Source organism: Condylura cristata, unplaced genomic scaffold, assembly GCF_000260355.1.
Source record: "Condylura cristata isolate star-nosed mole 26May11 unplaced genomic scaffold, ConCri1.0 scaffold00014, whole genome shotgun sequence".
Lineage (NCBI taxonomy): Eukaryota > Metazoa > Chordata > Mammalia > Eulipotyphla > Talpidae > Condylura > Condylura cristata.
Window position 1 is genome coordinate 30,886,861 of NW_004567115.1, and position 21,522 is coordinate 30,908,382.

The 21,522-nt window shown below is 41.6% G+C and overlaps 1 protein-coding gene across 1 annotated transcript in view; it reads right to left on the reverse strand.

Annotated features, from left to right (window-relative positions):
• Positions 1-831: 831 nt before the first annotated feature.
• The window catches only part of LEKR1 (leucine, glutamate and lysine rich 1), a 97,533-nt gene continuing 76,842 nt past the window's right edge, over positions 832-21,522 (reverse strand). The window contains exons 9-11 of the mRNA XM_012724838.1: positions 17,010-17,174; positions 13,485-13,784; positions 832-1,242 (exon numbers count right to left, since the gene is read on the reverse strand). Coding sequence (XP_012580292.1) covers positions 832-1,242; positions 13,485-13,784; positions 17,010-17,174 — 876 coding nt within the window. The remainder of the gene's footprint in view (positions 1,243-13,484; positions 13,785-17,009; positions 17,175-21,522) is intronic.

Genomic DNA, 21,522 nt, shown 5'->3' on the forward strand with positions numbered 1-21,522 from the left:
AAAATAGAAAACATGTAGACCAGTTGTTTATTTTCAGGGGTAATGAAATTTGAACCCCCAATTAGTGCTCTGTGCTTCTACTTTACTTTCTTGAGCTAGTTCTCCTCTCCATGACTGGAATATACTTCAAAACAAAACCCTACTCCAAGTACTGAAAAGACATTCAGCGTAGAAAATCTCTACCAGTAGTACTTTTTCATGGCCAGCCTTTTACCTAAAATATGTCTACTGTTGGAAAGTGAGCCACATTTTCCCTGAATTGGAGTTACTGTTCCTTCTAGAGGGCCCCAGATTCACAGAAGGTTATTTATCATTAGTTCTGACCTTGCCTAAAAATATTGATTTTGACCAATTAGGTTATGAGGTAGAAAAAGGAACTTGATGCTGAACTGTGAATATTTGAGCTAAGCATTTTGGAATAAAATGCTTTCGTTTTCTGTTCAGAATACTAATTGTATCTATTTAACCTATTCAGCTAAACAAACACTGACAAAACCAATACAATCTATTTTTTATGAGCATAGATCTGCTTGCAATGGTGCAAAAATAGAAATGATACTATGCGTGAAAAAGTCTACCTATGACTTCTGAAAGAATAAACTCATGGAGTACATCTAACATTCAACACATGGAGATAGAAACCCGTCCTCTGGAATATTAACAATTTCATTGTCTGTTGCAATCTCAAAGGCCTCTTGGAAACAATGTGGCTTCACAATTTTTTCTAGGTTTTTACACTCTTATTAAAAATTTCTCCAGCCATGCGTCCTTGATCTGTGATCTGTGGTAATAACTGATCTTTGTTGTCTTCCCTGTCCTGAGGTGGATCCATCACCTCTGGTTCATTCTCCCCCGCAGGATGGCAGCCAGTCTTTGTCTGGTCTCAGCGACTGATGGCCGGCCTCTGGGAGGATGAGGCTGGGGAAGAGTGGGCAGGACAGAGCCGCGGAACTGCTGTGGTTTAGCTGAGGTGGGGGAAGCACCAGGCTTTGGCAGTCCACGCAAGCTAGATGTTTTGAATCCTTTTGTAGAGTTCAGTCTTGCCAGGCCTCTGTCTCCCTGGTCACTGAGTGCGGCCTCGGGGGAGGTTAGCCCACCATGACTTAGGGAAGACGGGGACAATGGCAGGCTTCCACTGAGCCTCTGGAACTCCAGGAGCTGTTCCCTGGCTTGACTCAAAGCCTCTGTTAGCTCAAAGCGTTCTTCACACTCCCTACGCACCGTTTCCTGAAGAAAAGTGTTCTGCAGGGAGAAAGAAGGAGAAATACCCCTAGCTTTAAACTGTATATAAACAGCTGTCACCACACACACTGAGAACTGAGCTGGACAAAAGTCTGTATCTGATTGTTTCTTTGGATAGTCTACAAGCCCAGCCAAGTCAACAGGGATTTGCGAAACTGGAAAGAACTTTTAAGAGACCATTTGGTTCAACCCTTCTAGTTTGCAGAAGAGGAACCACGAGCCAGAGAACTTCCATGTTCTTTCTAGAGTTGTTCAGATGGTGGAGGGGGTAGGGTTGGGATGAACCACAGCTTTTATGGCCTCCTGCCTTGCTGGTTTAGCATCTCCGTGCCTGTGCATGTGATGTCTTACAGTAACACCTGAGTGTCACTGTGTGCCATTTCATTGTGAAGGCACACTGAAGTACCTGAGTCAGGTAAGACTGCTGGAGTGATATGATTGGCAGAAAAAAAACATATTAGTTACACCATTTGAACAATAAAATTAGTTACTGTGTATGGTGTTTTGTCAACAACTTAAATATACTGACCATTTCACATTCTGTAAGACATTTAATAGTAGTTATAAATCAAAATAATGAACATCTAATTTTCACTCAACAATCATTTACCACATTAGTAGAAGCTGCAATAGATACAATGCCTGCTCATAAGAAGTTTTTCAGCCTTGTAAAAGTTTGAGCAGGGCTGCTTTTTATATCCCCAACAGAATTTGGAGTCAAAGGTCGGAAACTATGGGTTTAAGATTAGGAAGAAGTTTTTAATATCTGGAGCTGTCCAAAGGACACTCTGAAAGATTGAATTTCACTTGGCTGGGATATACTGGAGCAAATTTAAACTTCTAATGTCTGTTCCAAAGATTATTAAGGCCCTTTTTAATTCTGGAACTCTAAATTTATATTTAAAGTTACCCAGCCTTCATTTATGGACTTTGTCAAATTGCTTCAAGTCCCATGGTGAGAATCAGGTCTTGGATCCTCCTCTGTTGGATATCAAAATAATAGGTAAAAAGTAAGCAATTTGGAATGGTGTCTGAATAAGTAGACACAATTTAAATGATGGCGCTATAGCATTTACCAAGTGAAAATGAATTCCATCCTGCCGGCTTGTTGGCCTTCCTAGTCTGATGCTCAGTGGAGGTGGGCCCCAAGGTTGTGCTGACTGACCAGCGACAAAGATCACGGAAAGTGGCATCTTCCTGTATGTGGGTTTCTTGTGACTAATAAACTCCACTCAATTCCAGATTTGGTAATCAAACCAGCAGAGTATGGACTAATTTCAGATTAACAGTTGCACAGTAATTTTCTATGATGCCTTGTCTGGGTCAAACAAGGGCTCATATTTACATATTATCCATGTACATGCACACCCATGTATCCACATAGTTATAAAAGTCATGGGAGTTAATTCCTTGCCTCCAGTTAATTATTTGATGGCAAGGGTGGGGGTGACCAACGATGGTATCTGGCTTTATCTTTTGGTTCTCATGAACTCTACCTGAAACACTTATTGAAAGACAGGGAGGGAGGGTTAGAAAAGATTAACAGGATGCTATGCAGTTTCATCTCACTTCCTGCTCCCCACAATTATATTTAACAAAGAAAGACATGAATTGCAGACTGGTTATGTCACTTGCGGAGCGTGACCTGGCTCTCCTGCCTGCATCCAGAGCCCTGTTTCCTGCACCCAGGCTAAACTTATTGTCTCATTAATTACATCAAGCATGCAGGGGCCATTTTGTTCCAGAACACTGAAGCAGTAAAAAACAAAACAAAACAAAACAAAACAAAAAACCAGTAAGGCATTTCCCTGCTAAACTTTCTTTTGGCGGGGGAAAAAAGTAACCAATGTACTGTATTTCTTGTCTAGAAGAACAGTAAGTTGGCAAAATGTATTTATAAGTAATTAGATCAGGCTATCAATAAATCAGTATAAAAAGTCCCTTTATTAAGATAGCTAGAAGAAAGTTAATTTTATTTGACTGTGTAGAATCAAAAAAAGGGGCAGTAGTTAATAAGGTCGCTCAGTGGAAGGATGGTAAGCCCACCAGTAGGAGGGAGTAAAGTGATGGATTTCAAGAGCTCCCAACAGGAAAAAAATAAAATGCAATCAGCGTATTAAATTGAAATTCAAGTTTCAAAGGAATAGTACTGTGTAGGAAACATCCACAGAGCAAGTCACTTGAAGCTATTTCAGGCAAGCAAAGCTTCACGAAAGGAGAAAATGGAAAGATGATGTGAACCCAAAGCCTGTGCTGTCGCCGGTGCGGTGCGAGGCAGCCAGGCGGCTGCCGGGCCGTGACTGCGGGTAGGCTGCGGCCTCTCTCTGGGGCCCACTGCTCTTCTCCGTCAAGGCTGTTGACTTCCAGTACAAAGGATGGATTACTTTTCTTCAATTATTTCCTGAACCAGTTTCCCAAACTTCTTGTGTTCTGAACGGAAAACAATCCAAAGCTGAGAGTCCTATTTTTGCGCTGCGGACACTAGGAGATCCCAGGTGAGTCCCACAATACCTGCGTGTCCTCTGCCACCACTTCCTCCGTGAGAGTGAAATTATAACTCAGTTTTGCACAATAGGCAGTGCAGATTGTGGCCAAAAACAAAAACAAAAACAAAAACAAAAACAAAAAACAGCACATGCAGTTAGGAGGCTGCTGTTTCAGGGGTGGAATGTGTGTGAAGGGGTGACAAGCACACACGTGGGTGCAGACAGAGTCAGTCAGACACATTAGTGGAAAGTTCCATCATATGTGGAAGAGAATCATCTACATGTGGTTAGATTGTTTTCAGTAATTTATAAAAATGTCCATTGGGGCTGTTTGTCTTTTGGGGAGGTTGCCTTGCTACAGAACTTTATTATGTGTTTCCAATGAATGACATGGGCAAATGTGTAAGATGGAGCACATTCAGTAAGATTGAAAATTGTGGGCAGACATGAGAATCATTGGCAAATTCACAACATTCCAGATGCTTCAGACTGAATGATCTTGGGCCATATTTTAGCGTGATAAAATAGCATGAGTGAAGTGCAATGCCACTAAAACCAAAATACCCTGGTGAGTCAAAATGAAAGGGAAGCCTGAGGGGGCAGGGAGCTTTATAGGCAGCGCTGGCAGTGAGGGGGCAGGAACACCACAGGGAGGACAGCAGGCTTGGCAGGGATGACGGTGGGGGTGGGGAGGACTTCTGAGACATCATGGGGCTTGGTGAGACTCAGAAAGGACTAAGGTGGGAAGAGTGAGTGGAGTCAGAGTCAGGTGACTTGGGCGATATCCTAATACCAGGGCTATGAGTCCATTCTGAGAGCCATGTGTGTCACTGCAAGGGGAATTTCAAGCAGAGGGCTGCCACAGTCTGATCCGCATTAAAGAAACTTCCTCTGTCAACTCTGAGGAAAAGGCCTGGAGTGGGACATGATGGAAGGCAGGAAAGGCAGTGGGAGCCAGAGCTGCCATGGAGGCTACCCTTACAGGGTGCTCCTTGGTTAGGAGAGTCTGGGTGAGGGAGAACCAGCATTCCTGGGACCTCCGGTGCTGCTAACCGGTGGGGAGCACTATCTATATCTCTTACAGCATTTTCAGATGAAGGTCACTTTGAATGGGCTTAAAATATGGCTTAATTGCATTCCTGTTGGGTAAGTAAATGTCAAAATGAAAACATAAATTAGCTCACCATCTGTTTGAAATTTCTAATATTAAAAAATGGCCAATTTCCCCCACTTGTTGCAATGTAAGAGTGGTTTATTTTTATGTTTGTTTTCATTTTTATCCTTAGAGACAGCTGGATTGCATTCAATTCCAAAAACAGTGGAAGTGAGAGATGGCTTTGCTGGTTAACACAATTGTTCTGAAGGTGAGAATTCCACTCCCAGTGGCAATCAGCTGTGTTTGGCACAATTTGGGGGGAGGGCGTGCCAGGAACATAAGTCCTCTATGGTGGGTGAGCACACACGATGTCTCTGTTCATGCTTTAAGCCTGATGAAGGCTGAACAACAGTCATCAAATGCTCAGATGACAGTTTCCACTCAGACTAGATCCACCCCAGGATGAGTGGATGGCCAGATGGCTGGGCAGGGAGCTGAGGGGAACAAAACTGTAGAAAAGGTGTGGAAACCAGAAAGATGAGTAGGAGTTAGCAAAAGGCATGCCTGACTTCCATTTAAGGTCCTGTTCAACGAATCTGAATGGTCCAGAGCACTGCAGGAAAGAGAGGAAATGCCCCTTTGGTGAGGCAGGAATGCAGCTGAAAATTTCCAGGAAAGAAATAAGATGGAAGCTGGACAGGTTGTTAATTGGATATTTCTATGCTTGCAGTCATGGTGGTCTGTGAAAAGATAAGTCAGATGTGTCAAAACAGAAGACACAGAGGTCCTTGAAAGCTGACTGTGGGACTGAAGCCAGAGAGAGAGAGAGAGGAGTAGGGTGAGGACAAAGAGGGGAGGGAGCACATGGATTATGGTGGGGGGTGGTGGGAGATTTGGGGGCAGGTGCACTGTTTCAGGTATTGGCCACTGCACCTGAAGGGTGCAAAATACCAAACTATACTTCCAAAATACCAACTATAATGTAAGCCAATGTTACCTCAATAAAAATAAATAAGTATAGTTAATTGTATGATTCTTAACAACTATGAGAATTTTGATATTATCATTTATTTTTGACTGCTATTTCTATGATTATTTTAATGGCCAATATTACTATGATTTTTACACTCTGTTGCTTGTACTCTGACTACTGTTATACTTATCAGAAGTATGATAATAAACCTGTTTTTGAAAGTAAAAACATAAATCCCGGGTTGGGTAGGGGGCGGGGTGGTCCCTTGGGCTGATAGGCTGCAAGCAGACTCAGAATGGGGAAGAAGAGCCCACGAACAGTTCAGAACTTACTTTTCTTAGTCAATGATCTAACTTCCATGAAAATTTAATTAGTATAATTAAATGTCACAAAACCAGTTGCTCCATGTTTTGTCTCCTTCTGTCAATCTTCTGGCAGCTGTCTATAACCTGCACCAGGACTAACTCTCTCCACTGCAGTGAACGATCTCGAGTCTTGCCTGGATCCCAACCCCGCCTCCCTCTCCAGGCTGAGGGTCTAAGCACCTGTCTGCCCTTTGCCCAGGGCTTGGTTCTCAGTTCTCATCCTCCTTGCCAATCAACCCAAGGGAAGCTCCTGCCACCTATAAGTGTGTGTGGTCTTCACTCTCCTGCCCCTTGAAGTTAGAGAACTTCCCCTTGCTCTTTGGAAGAGTCTTAGATGTTTTAATTTTACTAGGTACCAATGGTGTGAGTCGTTCAACAAAGGATACTTTGTTATGCACAAATATTAGCAGAGATGTGTGCTATTTTGTCTGTGCCAATTAAATGTGCAAATACAGTAAATACATGAGCAAATTCCTCTTGCACAAAAGCGATTTGAAAACTGAGCAAATTCCTCTTGCACAAAAGCGATTTGAAGTATTTGAAAATGCCAAGTATTCCAAAATTTAATCTTAAAGTCTATATAAACCCTTTTTTGCCAGTTTGATTGATAAGCTTTCTTAAATAAATGGGTTTTCTTTCTTTTTGTAAAAAATTGACCTTACCTGTGGATAATATTAAAAAACACAAAAAGGTTTAAGGTCATCCAAAATCCCAATATTAAAAAAAAAAGTATATAAGAAATGAAATCCCTGTCCATCTTTTCCTAGCCCCCAGTGGTAACCACTGTTCATTGTCACCCCCCCATACAGTGGAATATTACTCAGCCACCAGAAAGAAGGAAATCTTGTGGCTGTGACAACATTGCCCCCCTCACCCATTGCTCAGCCCTGAACCCCTATCTCTGGCAACCACCAATCTGTTCTCTACCCATGAGTGTGGTCTGGTTTTTAAAGAGTTACAGATAAAAGAAATCATACAGTATTTTCCCTTTCTGTCCATCTTAGCCCATGAGGATAATGCCCCTGAGAACCATTCAGATGTTTAAGCTGCTCCTTATGACATTTGTCTCTGTATTTCCAAAGCCATTCCACAGTCATCTCATGACTTTTCAGTCTTGAGCATCCCCTCTGACTTCACAGAATTGAAGATGAGGATTTAGCTTCCTAGTCCAACTCCCAACTGACACCTGCCCCATGAGACGTTTCTCCTCTACCAATTACATTTGTATTACAATTTTCAGTTGCTTCCATATGCTGCTTTGTAAGACTACAGTATATAATCATCATGCACATCTGAGATAGAGTTTAATAAAATGGCATTTGTTTCTTGCATAGCCTCCCTCCAGAGTTCAGGATTATTGCATTATTTATCTGCTTAGCTTTCTAGGTGTTGATTACTAATTTTTCTCCAAATCCATTTACAGATATGTAAATACCTTCTCTACATGTTCAAATGTCCACATGTCCAAAAAGCCACCAACTTCTCTTTGTCTTGGACACAAACTTCTCAGACTCCTCCATTCTTGTGCTGACCTCAGCCTGGCTGTCTCCATTCACTGTGCTGCTGTGAGCCATGACCAATCCTTCCTGGCTGTCCCTGGATTCCACTCTTCCATTTGAGCTCTTCTTCACTGGACTCCTAACTATGTTCTCTCCTTTCGCAGTTTGTGCCTTCACTGTGGTGTCATAACAGCTTCTGGGAAAGGCTACCAGGGAACTATCATTTCTGAAAACTCTGTCTAAAAATATCCTATTTGACACTTGATTGATCGTTGGGCAGGAAATAGAATTCTAGGATGGAAATAATTTTCCTTCAGAATTTGAAAGCCATTTTTTCTAGTTTCTACTATTGCTGTTAAGGGTTCTGATAGCATTTTGATTTCTGGTCCTTTGTAAGTGACCTTTTTTTGGGGTGAGAATCTTGTAACTATTTTCATTTATCCTTAAAATACTGACAGTTCATGAAGAACTGTTTTGGTGTCTCTGCTTTGCCATCCATTATGTTGGGCGATTCCTTTCGATTAGAAATGAGTATCCCTCAGTTCTTAGAACTACCCCTGAGTTAGTTTCCCCTCCCATTTTCTCTTTTTTCTCTGGAGCTCCTATTACCAGTGTTAAACACTCTGGCTTGATCCTCTTTAATTTTCTTTTTTTTACCCCATCTCTTTTGCTTTTTTTCTTCTACCTTCTGGGGCAGTTCATCATCTTTATCATCTAATTCAAATACTGATTATTTTTACATCATTATGTATTGTTTATATTTTAATGCTCCTTTTTTCATAGCTTGCTGTTGATGTTTTATGGATACAATAGCTTCCCTTTTCTCTGTGAAGATATTAATTATGCTCTTTCTTTGAAGCTCACTTTTGCTCTGTCTATTGTTTTAAAGTTTTTACTTCTGAGGTATTTTTGTGATCTTTGTTTCTGTCTTGCACATGAGAGGTGCTCTTCAAGTGCTTCTTGACCTTCAGCTGCTGGTGCTCTGCTTGCCTAGGTAAGTGCCCTTGAGGGTGCCCCTCTCCGAGTGGACATAGCACATAGACACGGCCATCTCATGGGGAGATGCCAATTGTCAGAACCATTTTTCTTTTCAGTTGGCTCATTGATCCACAGAGTTCTTCCCGTTTCCTGACTGTTGATACATCAGCCTGGCTATCTGTGTTCTGGGAAGGGAGTGGGTGAAATGAACCGGCGGGCGGGGGGGTGTCTCACCTTTTCATACAGACATTCACTCTAGCTCCTGCCTTATCCCATAATCTGCTGCTGTGTGGCTTTAGAGCTAATGCCTCTCCTATTCAGTTTTTCTGGTGTGTAAACATTTGACATCCTGCCAGGCAAGTGGGTGGCACCTGGGGTAGGGAGGACACCTGAGCATCTAGCTGGTTCTTTTACAGTCATCCAAGCAGGCTTCTTTTCTCAGATCCACTCAGTTCTCCTTTCAGAGGTATCTGATGTCTCCAATTCCTGAGTTTTTCAGAGTTGGGTCTCATAATTGGGTTTGAACTTTTCAGGATTTCATCCCATAGACATTAGATTTCCTAGAGTCTGCTAATTATCTCTCATTCATACATTACTTTCCATAGTAGGACATTGTTTTCATCTAGTGTCAACTTATCTCTCATTCTCTTTTCCTTAGGAATCTATATGCCTTTTATTAGTTTGCTATTATATTAGTGGATTGAAGCAGAGATAAACATATGTATTCAATTCTCCATATTTAACCAAAAACATCCCTCTACTTTTGAGTATCTTTCATCTCGTTAGATGCTCATGGGACCTGACTGAATTAAAAACCTCTGCCCCTTTGTTTTCCTTATCCGCAGACTTAAGATAACAAAAATACTGAACTATCAATACTGGCTTTCCTTCCTCATTGTTTGTAAACTGTTTTTCTGAATTTTCATGTTCTTCCTCTGATGGCAAGGGCCCTAACAATGGGCCTCCCGAGGAGGAGGAGTATAGGAAGGGAGGTAGCAGCATGAAGCAAGCGATCTATTTTTACCCAGTGTTAAATGATAATGTCCTCTTCTCTAACTGAGTTTCTTTCTTTCCTAACTTCCTTTTTTCTTGTATGTCCCAATTTTTATCTCCCCATACAAAGACTTTTCAGGGCCCCCTTTTCACATGGACGTTTCCCATGGATTGCCCCCCCCCATTTCTCTCGTAGGGACCTGCAGCTTCTGTTGCTGCACCTCCTTGACCTGCTGTGCGTGGCTACCCTCCGACACGCCTGCTCTGTGCAGGAAGGCCTGCTTTGCCCTTTGGAGGCTGTGGCTTTCCTCCTACTCTTGAGAACTTTCTTCATAGTTAAAAACAAAGTCCGACATTCTCTGGCCTCTTGAATGAGGGCACAGCTTTCCTTCCCTTAATTAGCTTCCTTATTAGACCACTAATTTATCCTCATTCTAATGGGAATTTGTTTTCCACTTAAAAGCCGTCTTTTTCCTCCAAAACCTGAGAAATCTCAAGTGTCTGAAACACATGATCAAAAACTTGAGCTTTTCATTTTATGGGCTACAACCTCTGTTCTTTCTTGCTCACAACTCCTACCCATTTTTATTGGCTCATTTCCTATTTTTTATAAGAATATGCTGGACTTTGGTATTCTCAACCAGAAAAACAGCCTTAATTATTTACTCTTACAGTTCAGTTGTAATTATTTAACTTCTAATAGGAAAGCTAGGCTTCCCTTCTTTCCCCTCCCTCATCTCTGTTAAAAGAAGTCTCCCCGGGCCCTCCTTGGTGGCCCAATGGGTTAAAGCACAACACTATGAAGCTAGCCATAGTCACTGCAGCACTAGTTCAATCCCCAGCCAGGGAGGTGACCCACATGGTGCAGCAAACCGCCCCTCCCACCCGCCTGCTGCTCCCCTCAGCAGTGTACTTGATCAATCTGCCTGTTCTGCTCCCCACTCTGACTCTGGAGAGAGTCAGAGAGTCACCACCCCTGCCCCTCTGGCCTGAACCCCAGTTCTGTATGCATAAATAAAAGTCCCCCCAAACATCCTTATGTAACTTTAGTTTTGGGGTTATCTCTTTTTATTCCCCAGTAATGATCCATGATTATCTATATGCAACCCAGTACCATGGATCTTTCCAAAGTCTACATTTCTTAAAATATAAAATTTCATCTCTAAGTGACTTCCTTTCACAAGCAGGAAGAACTTCAAAAGTAGCTCCTTTTATCTGAAAAAAGTTTTGACTTTTCATTCTTAGTCTAGTATTTCTTGCCAAAATTACTTCCAGAGGCCATGAGATTGACCTCTGGTTAACCCACCCTTCTGCTAGTCACACTCTTATGCAAGTACTTTGAGTATGGGCTGGACTTACTGATTCTCTGATAATGAATAGAATATAGCCATGCAGATGTTACCTCTGAGATTAGTTTACCAAAAGCCTGTGGCTTCTGTCTGGGTGCCCTCTCTTGCTCCCTCATTCTCCCTTCTAGCTTGGAGGGAGGCCAGCAGCCACACTATCAATAGTCTGCCTGTGGAGAGGTGCCCTTTGCAAAGATGGGAGGGCAGCCTCTGACCAACAGTCAGCATGGTGTTGAGGCTCCTAGCACAACAGCCTCCAAAAAATAAAGTCTGCTAACAACACGTTCGTAAGCTTGGAAGCCCGTCCTCTGGCAGTGGAGCCTTGAAATGAGCTAGAGTCTGACACCCTGACTCCAGCCCTGTCAGCGGTCTGGCACCAAAGGCATCCGTAAGCCAGTCTGGTCCTTGACCCGCAGAAACCATGAAGCATGTTCTAGTTGTTTTGAGCTTCTGAATTTGAGAATGATTTGTTATGCAATAATAGATAAGGCCCTTAAGCCACTTTAAAAACTTTCAGTTTATACTTTCTATGTTTCTGTTTAGGTCATTGTTTCCTCTGGATGCCAATTCAGTTACATAAGGTTTTCTTTACATTCCTCTTTGAGCCCAGGGAACAGCAGTATCGCCTTGTTCAGGTGTGCATCTCCAGTGCCTACCACTGGGCCTGGACACTCCAAATACATTTGCTGGATATGACCTTCTGTCTTTCTCTGTTTGTCCTAGCTAATGAGTTTCCTTACTTTCCATGTTGTCGTTTCTTTGGGGATTTAAGAGGTAAAGAGCTTGCTGGTCTGGTTGGCTTGATCTTTTTCTCCATGATCCAGTGCACTTCCTCCAGAACTTCCTCACTGCTGTCTTACTGGAAGCACTTCTGCACCACCTCTTGCCTTCTTGGGGCTTTTTTCCAGGATAACCTGATCTGGTTTCCCTTCTCTCTGTACTGGGACTATGTGTTGTGCCTGGCAGAGGGCACTGTGCTGCTGGTATCCAGCAGGAGACACATATCAGCCACTGTGGAATAAGTAGTGTGTTTATTTCTATTTAAAAAATAAAAGTGAAAAAAATATGAGGTCTGTTGATATTGCTGTGGTAAGCCTGGCCTGAGGCCACTTTGAAATTTAGATGTAGAATCACTAGAACGCGGGTTTCCTCAATGAGGGGATATCAGATTGTAGAGATTCAAATTACAATCTCGGTCCTGTCATGCTGTGTGACTTTACGGAAAGGACTGACTTCTGATCCAGTTCCTCATCTATAACATGGAAATATGGTCTCCTTTTAGTGCTATTTTAGACATTCTTCTTGATCCAGCATTCGGTTCCACATTTTAACTTATATTTAGCTTCTTTGTAATAGTTTACTTCATAATTATAATAGGGGTATAACATTTTAATTTTGGTTGATAATTAAATATAGAAAAGACATTGTACATTTAATTGTTAATGCTAACACTTTCCTTTTATACCTTTATTAAAATGTTACTAACACTAACAAAAATATTCCTTGCTGTTAACATTTGTTACACTTTCATAAATGGGGCCAAATACTGTAATGTGACATTACTTTGGTCATTAGAAACCAGGTTACTGTCGCACTGTCCTAGTCCTCTCAGGTTAAACAGAGTACCATAAACTGAGTGATTAAAACAACATGCATTGATTTTTCTGAGTTCTAGAGGTTGGGAGGTCCAAGATCAAGGTGTTGGCAGATTCAGGGTCTGACAAGCGTAGGGTTCCTCGATGGTTGTCCAGTGTCTGTTCTTCTGTGGTAGAGGGTGAGAAGGAACCCCCCGGGGTCTCTTTCATAAGGACACTAATCTCACCCATGAGAACTCCATCCTTATGACCTAATCATCTCCCAAAATCCCCACCTCCAAATATCATCACATGGGAGATTAGGTTTCAATGTATATATAGTGAGGGAAAACAAACATTCAAATTATAATATCCACTGCCTTTAAATTGCTTAGCAATTAATCAATGAGACTTCATTTGGAAAAGAAAATTCAAAATAAGTCTATCCCAGTTTAAATGAAAACTTTGCTGAAATAATCCTACATATCTAAGAAAGAAGACCATCATGTGTAAATTATTTTGCAAGCTTAGGTGGACAGGAAGATAAAGCTTTAAGGAAAAATCACACTTAAAATACATTGTTCAGTTTTTTTTTTTAACTTTTAAAGTATTTAGTACTTTAAAAGTTTCTTTGGTGGAGATTTATTATCAAAACAAAAAAGAATAAAAATATAAAGATTCCTAGTATTAGAGGCTTTAAGGGGTCATTTGCAACAAAGTATATCTGGAGTGAACAGAAACCTTAGAGATTCTGTCCATCAGTGTATTCACTTTACAGAAGAGGAAGGCAGCTCCAGAGTCAGTGACCGCCAGCTGAGGACAGTCAGACTGGGGTCCCAGGCCCTAGCCCCAGCCCCCGAGTCTGCATGGCGTCTGCTGCCCCCTGTGCCTTTGTTAGAAGAATATGCACCAATGGCATCATCTGCTCCTACCTCTTCCTGGGACTGGCTGAACTGCTGCATCAGCTCTGTCTGGGCCAGCATTACTCTTTCCAGTTCATCTGACTTTTGTTTCATTTCCTTCCTTAAGTCCTCTGAAATGGAATCATTACTGTCTGTTTCCTTCTTCAAGCGAGATTCAAATTCCGCAACCAGATTTTTAAGTTTTTCGATTTCCTTCTCCTTTGATTCAGATTTTTCTGTAAATTGCACATGGGATTCATAGAGTTTTTCTTCAAGAGTGGCCACTTCCCGGCGTAGATCTCTGGTAGCGCCTGCGATTAAGTTGGATATCTGTAAGATAAACTTTGCATTAGCTTGTGGGAAATAGCTTGAGGTAACTGCAGAGTTCTTGTGGTTTCAAGGGGCTTATTCCAAATAAACAGTGTACTCTTCAGATGATATAAAAAGAAATTCTATGACATATACAAGCCTTCAAGCTTTTCTAAGTTAAAGACTTAAAGTGTTTCGTTTCTTACCTTCAATGGAGTTGCGTCAACCACTTGGAAATATGGAAATCTCCATGACTGCACTGGGCTCCCCAGGACCTCTCCAGTCTCCATCAGGTACCTATCTGAATTCAGTCTCTCATGGATTTGGGACCTAGAGATGCCTCATGTGTGGGTTTGGGAGCACAATGACTACCAGAGCATGCCACTATTTTGCTCACACCCTATCAATAAGTTTTCTTTTGCCATCTTTTCTTTGTTCTGTTTCATGCGCTAACTGGAGGCAGCCCAGGCAAGCACCCTTCTGAGGAGCACTGCCCAGGAGAACTGCTGTCTCTACCAACATGGTAGCTGTCAGTCACATGTGGCTATGGACAGCATGCGGGCAGATGTTGAACAACTGACTCTTTCTCACACACACAAGAGGATTTGTATCTTGTTTCTGTCTTGCCAAGGCCAATTCCACGCCATGCAGACAATATTGCCAATCACTGAGGGAAGAAGCACGCCAACGGCTCTCATTTGCATTACTGGAGAGTCGGCATTTGAAATGTGGCCTATGTGACTGAGAACTGATTTTTTAAAAAATGTATTTAATTTTAATTAATGGAAATTTAAATAGCTACCATATTAGAGAGTATTAGGCAAATCTCTATGGGAAAAGACTGCTTGTTTTCTTTCTCCAGAAAACAAACTAAGAAGAGCAGAGCCTGTTTCTAATGAGACATATCCTAATTATTTATGCTACGGATATTGTCATATTATAAATATTAGTACAATAAGAAACCAGCCCATAAAGAAATGGAAAACATTCATAGACCAAAATTCCAAGGAGTTATGTATCCAAAATGTGTTTCAAATGTTAAATGTACATTAAGAATAACATTGTTTTACAAAATATCTTCTCTCCATTTCAGTAATTTTATAAATTAGAGTAATATTCCATTCTCTTCACTTGGTCTAGAAAGGAAGAGGTCCCAGCTCAGTCTGCACAGTAGCTTCCATCACCCAGAGGTGAGCAGACCCTGAAACAGAGCAGTTGCCCTGGGAGAGGAGAGTTGCACAGCAGCAAGCACATTTGACTTCTGATAATGGGAGGCAACATTTGAAGATCAAGAGATTCACTTACAAAGCCTGGTAGCTTGCAAGCTTGGTAGACTGGGGCTGCATGTGGGCCTCCCTGTGTGGATGAGACTCTGAGCTGCAAAGGCGATCTCCAGGGAGGTGGGCAGGCAAGGGGGTCCAGTGGAGGGGGTGAGGAGTCCATCTCAGGAAGAACCACCTGGGAAGGCTGCATCTGGGGGGAGGGGCTCCCAGCTCCAGGTGCATGCTCCTGTTCCCATAAAAATCACTTAAAAATAACCACAGACTCAAAAAATTGTTAAGCATCAAGACAGTGTCTGCAGAGCTCATCTGTGGAGCCGGAGGCCCTTCTGCGGTGTGTGTGGGGCCTGTGTTACTGCTACTGTCAGACACTCACACTGGCCTGTCGCTCACAGTGAATGTAAAAAGTCTGAACCATATCCCAGTACAAGCAGAGCCTCATCTGATTCTTAATTTATACAGACTCTTAATGAGTTTATTCAAATATGGTTTCCTCCGGCTGCTGGCTAATCCACACACATGACACTGTATATACCATGTACATAAACACACACACATCCACGCACTGAGACACACACTCATATGTGTACACACATGCATATCTCTGTATGCTCACGTGTACACACATACTACACTCAGATAAACACTTATAAAAAAATAGGGTCGCTCTTACAAAACCTCACTTTCAGACACACTGTTAAGAAATTATGGAGGTGTGATTACACTTGAAAATATTTCCCTTCAGGATTATGCTCAGTGAAATAAGAGAAAAAGAAAAACATTGGGTGGTTTCACTTGTAGGAGGAACACAGGGAAAACAAACAGGGATCATAGGAAAAAAGAAACAAAAATAGCAGACAAACTATAATTAAGAGACATTCAGCTGAGCAGGAGAGGGAAGTGCACAAGGGACCCTGGTGATGCTTCACGGTGTCTCCGTGGTGGTAACTTTATGAGGATTACACCTGAGAGGAGTATGGATGCTGATGTAAAACGTATGTAAGTAAAAACAGGACCTGTTGGTACAGGGGTTACAGTCTTAGTACTATCAAGCCATTGCCAGCCACTGCACCACGAGTTTGATCCCCAACCAGGGAGCTGACCCATATGTGGCAGCAAACCTCTCCTGACTTACCCACTGCTCCTCTCAACAGTGTATTTCAGTCCATTTGCCTGTTCTGTGCCCTCCCCTGTTTCTGGTGAATCCTCTCACCCTCCACACCTCTGGCCTATACCACAGTTCTTGAATGCATAAATAAATAAATCTTTTTAAAAAGTATATCAATGGGCCCTCCCTGGTGGCCCAGCGGATTAAAGCACTGCACTAAGAAGCTAAAGCCACTTCCGAATGAGTTCGATTCCCGCCTGCCCCGGAGGTGACCACATGGCATGGCAGACCTCTCCTGACCCACCCGCTGCTCCCCTCAGCAGTGTCCTTCGTCAATCTGTCTGTTCTGCTCCCCACTCTGTCTCTGGTGAAGCCTCTCGCCGCCCCTGATCCTCTGACCCGTACCCAGTTCAGTGTGCACAAATAAATAAATCTTAAAAAAAAAAAGTATATCAATGCAAAGAAAATATTTCCCTTCATTTAAAAAAGTTTAGAATTGAAAATATTTTCAATTTAAAGATATAGGCTTTAGTTGTTGGGAAAATTTTAATCATGTAAAACACCTTAGTATCACTTGATATTGGATATTTGAGATATAGATATCTAATCACTAGTTACACGTATATGCTAATTTAGCAACAAACATGTTTTAGTAGAGAATTCCTCACATGGCTTGGCTGGATGGTAAGCTTGTACAAGTTATCTCAGATGTTTGCTCTGGACAAGAGGCAGCCACTGGACCCAAGTAGTTAACCTCAGCCCAGCGACCTGAGGAGAGCTGGGAGTTACCCATGCTATAACATTCTGCAGGGGAAACTGTTTCAGATCTGTAAAATCACAATAAACATAGGAACAGACCTTCTTTTGCAGTTCTTCTTGTTCTTTCTTATATTTTTGAATTATTTCTTGGTGTTTTTCCTTTTCAATATCAAGTTCCAGTCTAGCTTCTTCTTTAAAGAGCAGAGCTTGCTCCTCAAATTCAGCCAAATGTCGGGCTCTTTCCTTGGCAAGTTCAGCCTCTATCTAGAAAATAGCATTGAACATACATGCAAAGTCACTTCCCTTTGAAATGGTAAACTGCTCATTTTAAGGCTCTAATATTTTAAAATTTTCAATTCTAACATTGAATTTTAATTAATCTAATTTCAAAATGTTAGTTTTTTTTTTTTTTTTAAACAGACTCAGAACTCAGTACAGGAAAACTAACCTTGGTTCAAATATTTCTAAGAACTATAAAGAGTAGAGAAGTTAGGATAATATATTATGACCATTTTCAATACACTAAAAGCTTAGCCCTTTGCATGTCTATACTTTAAACTCAGTCCTTTCCAGCAGCCTGTAAGAAGAAAAATATTTAGAGGCTTTTAGATTAAGTTCTCCTAGAAATGTAGTGGAAGTACAAGGTGCAAATGTTGACAATTTAGTGGCCTTTCTTGATGGAGACATAGAAAGCAGTCAAGTCACAGATTATCACTATACGGTGACTCAAACTGGCAGGACAACAATAGGAAGAAAAAAAAATCAGTGATCCATTCTTTGACTCAGATAGAATCACAGTGCTGGAAAAGACCTCAGAAACCCCCTAGTTCTATTTCTGAAGCTTCCGTGAATTGTGGAAAGAATAAACAAGAACTTGGATTCAGATGAATTTGAGTCTAAAGCCTGGCTCTGCTACTTTCTAGCACTGTGATCTTAAGTTATATCTAGAACGTCTACAAGTAGTTATACCTAACTCCTTTGGGGGTTGCCATGAAGATTAAATGGGGCAAAACATCAGGGTAAAAGCATGAGCAGGTATTCAACAGTTGGTAGAGATGTGATCTACCATTCAGTTTCTCCACGATGCCTGCACCATGCAGTTTCTGCTCTGGCCTCAACACCTCCAGAAACCTCCTTCCCCAGCAAAGTTCTCCATTTCAGGAAGTGCTAAGTATTAGGCAGGTTTTCCTTTAGTTGAGCCAATGTTTCTTTCCCTATGTTTTTTGACCACTAGCTCTGCCTACTGGAAAGAGAGAGGACACAGTTGAATACAGGAATCCCTCAGACCTGGGAGTTCATCTAGTGGGCTCAGAAAAGGGATTCTATGGCAGGTGGCTCAAACTGATAGTGTGCCATGATGATAAATTCTTTTTTTTTTTTTTTTTTAGGATTTATTTATTTATGCATACAGAACTGGAGTACAGCCCAGAGGTGCAAGGGCAGTAAGAGGATCCACCAGAGACAGAGTGGGGAGCAGAACAGACAGATTGATGAACTACACTGCTGAGGGGAGCAGTGGACAGGTCAGGAGAGGTCTGCTGAGCCATGTGGGTCATACCTCCTGGGCAGGGATCAAACTCACACTGAAGTGGCTGGCTCACTTGCAGTGCTGTGCTTTAACCTGCTGCGCCACCAGGGAGGGCCCATGATGATAACTTCTAAGAGGGAGTAAGTGCTAGAAAATTAGGAGAAAAACTGTTGAAACCGACTTACTGTGACTTAATGATTCAGACACTAAGAGAGAAGGCGAGAAGTCAACTTGAATATCTCAAGGGGACACAGAAATTGGAGTACCAGGAAACAAAGTTTGCAGGAAGTCCTTTCAATAAAACAAAATGAAGATAGAAGTCTAGATTCAGTGGGAGTTGGGGAGATGGGGGTGGAGGAGTCAGTGGGATTTATGACACTGGGCACAGGACTAAGAATTTGCCCCAAGGAAAACCAATTCTCTTGATGCACAAATGCACAAGAAGTTATTTTCACTCTCAAAATGAATTTCTGTTGACCATTTAGGAACATGATAGACTTGCTCAAATTTGTTACTCCAAGATTGTTAAAGACAAGGAAATCTCAAGACAGAAATATTAAGAAAAAAAGAATTTGGGATGGCATTTGTCTCCATCTGCCTCCTGGAATCCTTTAGTTACTTCCAAGTTACCTTAAATAAACTGAAGTAGAAATCTAATGCAACGCCAGCTGTCCCTTCCAGACCCCTACTTCATGACATAGCACCACCCTCTGAGTTCACACCCACTCTCCCTGACCTTCCACCTGAATCCAACACCAAGCTTTGTTCAACTGCAAATATGCCCGAATCTATTCATTTCTCTATACATCTCTGCTTCCACCTCCTAGTCTTGGCCACTGTCACCTCTGGATCAGCTTCTTTTACTCTTACCTCTCTCTCTCCAGTCCATCTACACACAGCACACAAGTTGGATTATTCTGCTTCCTCGTAATGGTTTCTCAATGAACTCCTCCACATGGCCTCCCCCTGGGTCACCACCATGACCTGCTCCTGGGCCACCATCAGCTCCTTCATATGAAGGTCAACATACTCTTTCCTTACACCCAAGTGTGAGGAATGGACTCACACCAAGCACAGGACTCCCTGGGTCCTATTCCCTGGCGTAGGTCCAACTCCAGCTCCCAGGGTCTGTGTGGCTATGAAGACACCACCCCAGCACTGGCTATGACTATTCTGGACTTCAGCCTGACTTTGACCACGTTCCCCATTTGGCCACTGTGCCCTGGCCATCCTGGAATACGTCGTTCAAGGTCATATTAAAGGAGGACATCAAATGCAGAACATTTGGAAAAGTTTCAAGGCATATGTTTAAAAAAGGGCTAATAATAATCCACAAGATACCTTGATACTAATTTTTTAAAAGTAAAACTACAAAAATATTTTTGAGAAACTCAAGAAACGTGTGTTGAAGCACTAAAACATCAAGCGTTCAGAAAGTCCCTTGTGTAATTAATTGGTGGGGGTAAAGAGTTATTTTAGGAAAAAAATACATCTTTCAAAAGGAAGATAAAGGTTCAAAAAAAACAAAGTTTTTATTTCTATGAGTATAATTAAAAAAATAAATCATTGATAACAATTAAAATACATCTTTCAAAATGTGGACTGATTGCTCAGGTTAAAAGAACAAAAATGTACACAGAATAAGCGGGACAGGCCAAACTGTAAATGAATACAGAGGACTTAGAATGGCTTTTTAAAAAGTTCTTTAAGTTCATTATGGGGAAGAGGCCACTTAGGAAATCAGTAAAACCCTTTGATGAAGGCCAAAATAGGAGCGAAAAGGGGCAGATGAGCGGGTAGAATGTCCTGGCCTCCCTGAGTCGGAAAGCAAGGAGATCTTGCCCCTGAGTTGTTTCTTGGAATGAAGTAGTGTAGAGAGGGAAAAAAAGGAAGGAACAGATAGAAGATGGGAAAGGAAAAGCATGTAAACAGAATGGGAGAGGGAGACTGACATTCCTGATTTGATTTTTAATTTGCACAACCTGAGAAAGAGGTGCAATGTGACTTTTAAATATTTGGAGCAGCTTCAGCACTTGGGAGACCAGGTGTCACTGGAATTGCCGACCCTGTCACTGGGAGAGATGCCACGACCGGGCCCTTTACGACCTGATTGGTTTGAACAAAATGAGTCTACAAATACAATGACTTGCTGCAGTCAGTATAGTGCCTGTCACTGAGATGAGTTTATGTCAAGTTGTGTGTTTGTTTTTAACATGTTGGTTGATAGGATTAATTTATTTATAGCATCTTAAGAGAGCAGGGCACTTCACGCAACATCAATGAATTTGCGGATAGTGCACATATGAAGTATGGACCACTTCATACAAAAACAAGTCATAATTTTGATAATCAAAAGGAAATCCAAATTTCTAAAATACTGGCATGAATAAAATATGAGCTCAAGAGTTACACCAAGTCAGTGATTACTTGTGTACATATTCCAGGCTTTACCTATTTTTGCTTTTTATTTACTCACATACTCTTCTAGCTCAAACTCTCTGTCCCCTTTGAGGAGGTCTCATGATCACATAGCACCTGGGTAGGTGCTGTTTAATTCCTTTTCCATTTAGTGTTGAAATGCATATTTTTATAACATCAATGTCTAATATCTATGTGCAAAATATTTCCAATGTCGTTGATTTTGATATTTGTCATATTCCAACCACCCAGTGTCCTGTGTATGATTGAGAAGAATGTATATTCTGCTATTAAATGGAGAATTCTATAAATATAATTAGTTTATGTCTATTAAAGGTGTTGTTCAATATATCACCCAAACAGAAATTGTGCTACTTTCCATAGTATATATATATATATATATATCTTTACTGATTTCTGGATAGTTTATCAATTATTGAGAGAGGGTTATTGCAATGTTGACTCCACTTAGGAATTTGTCTAGTTCTGCTAGTCATATCAGTTTTTATTTAGTGTATTTTTTTTTTTAAAGATTTATTTATTTGTACATACAGAACCGGGGCACAGGCCAGAGGCTCAGGGGCGGCGAGAAGCCTCACCAGAGACAGAGTGGGGAGCAGAACAGGCAGATCGACGAAGCACACTGCTGAGGGGAGCGGCGGGCGG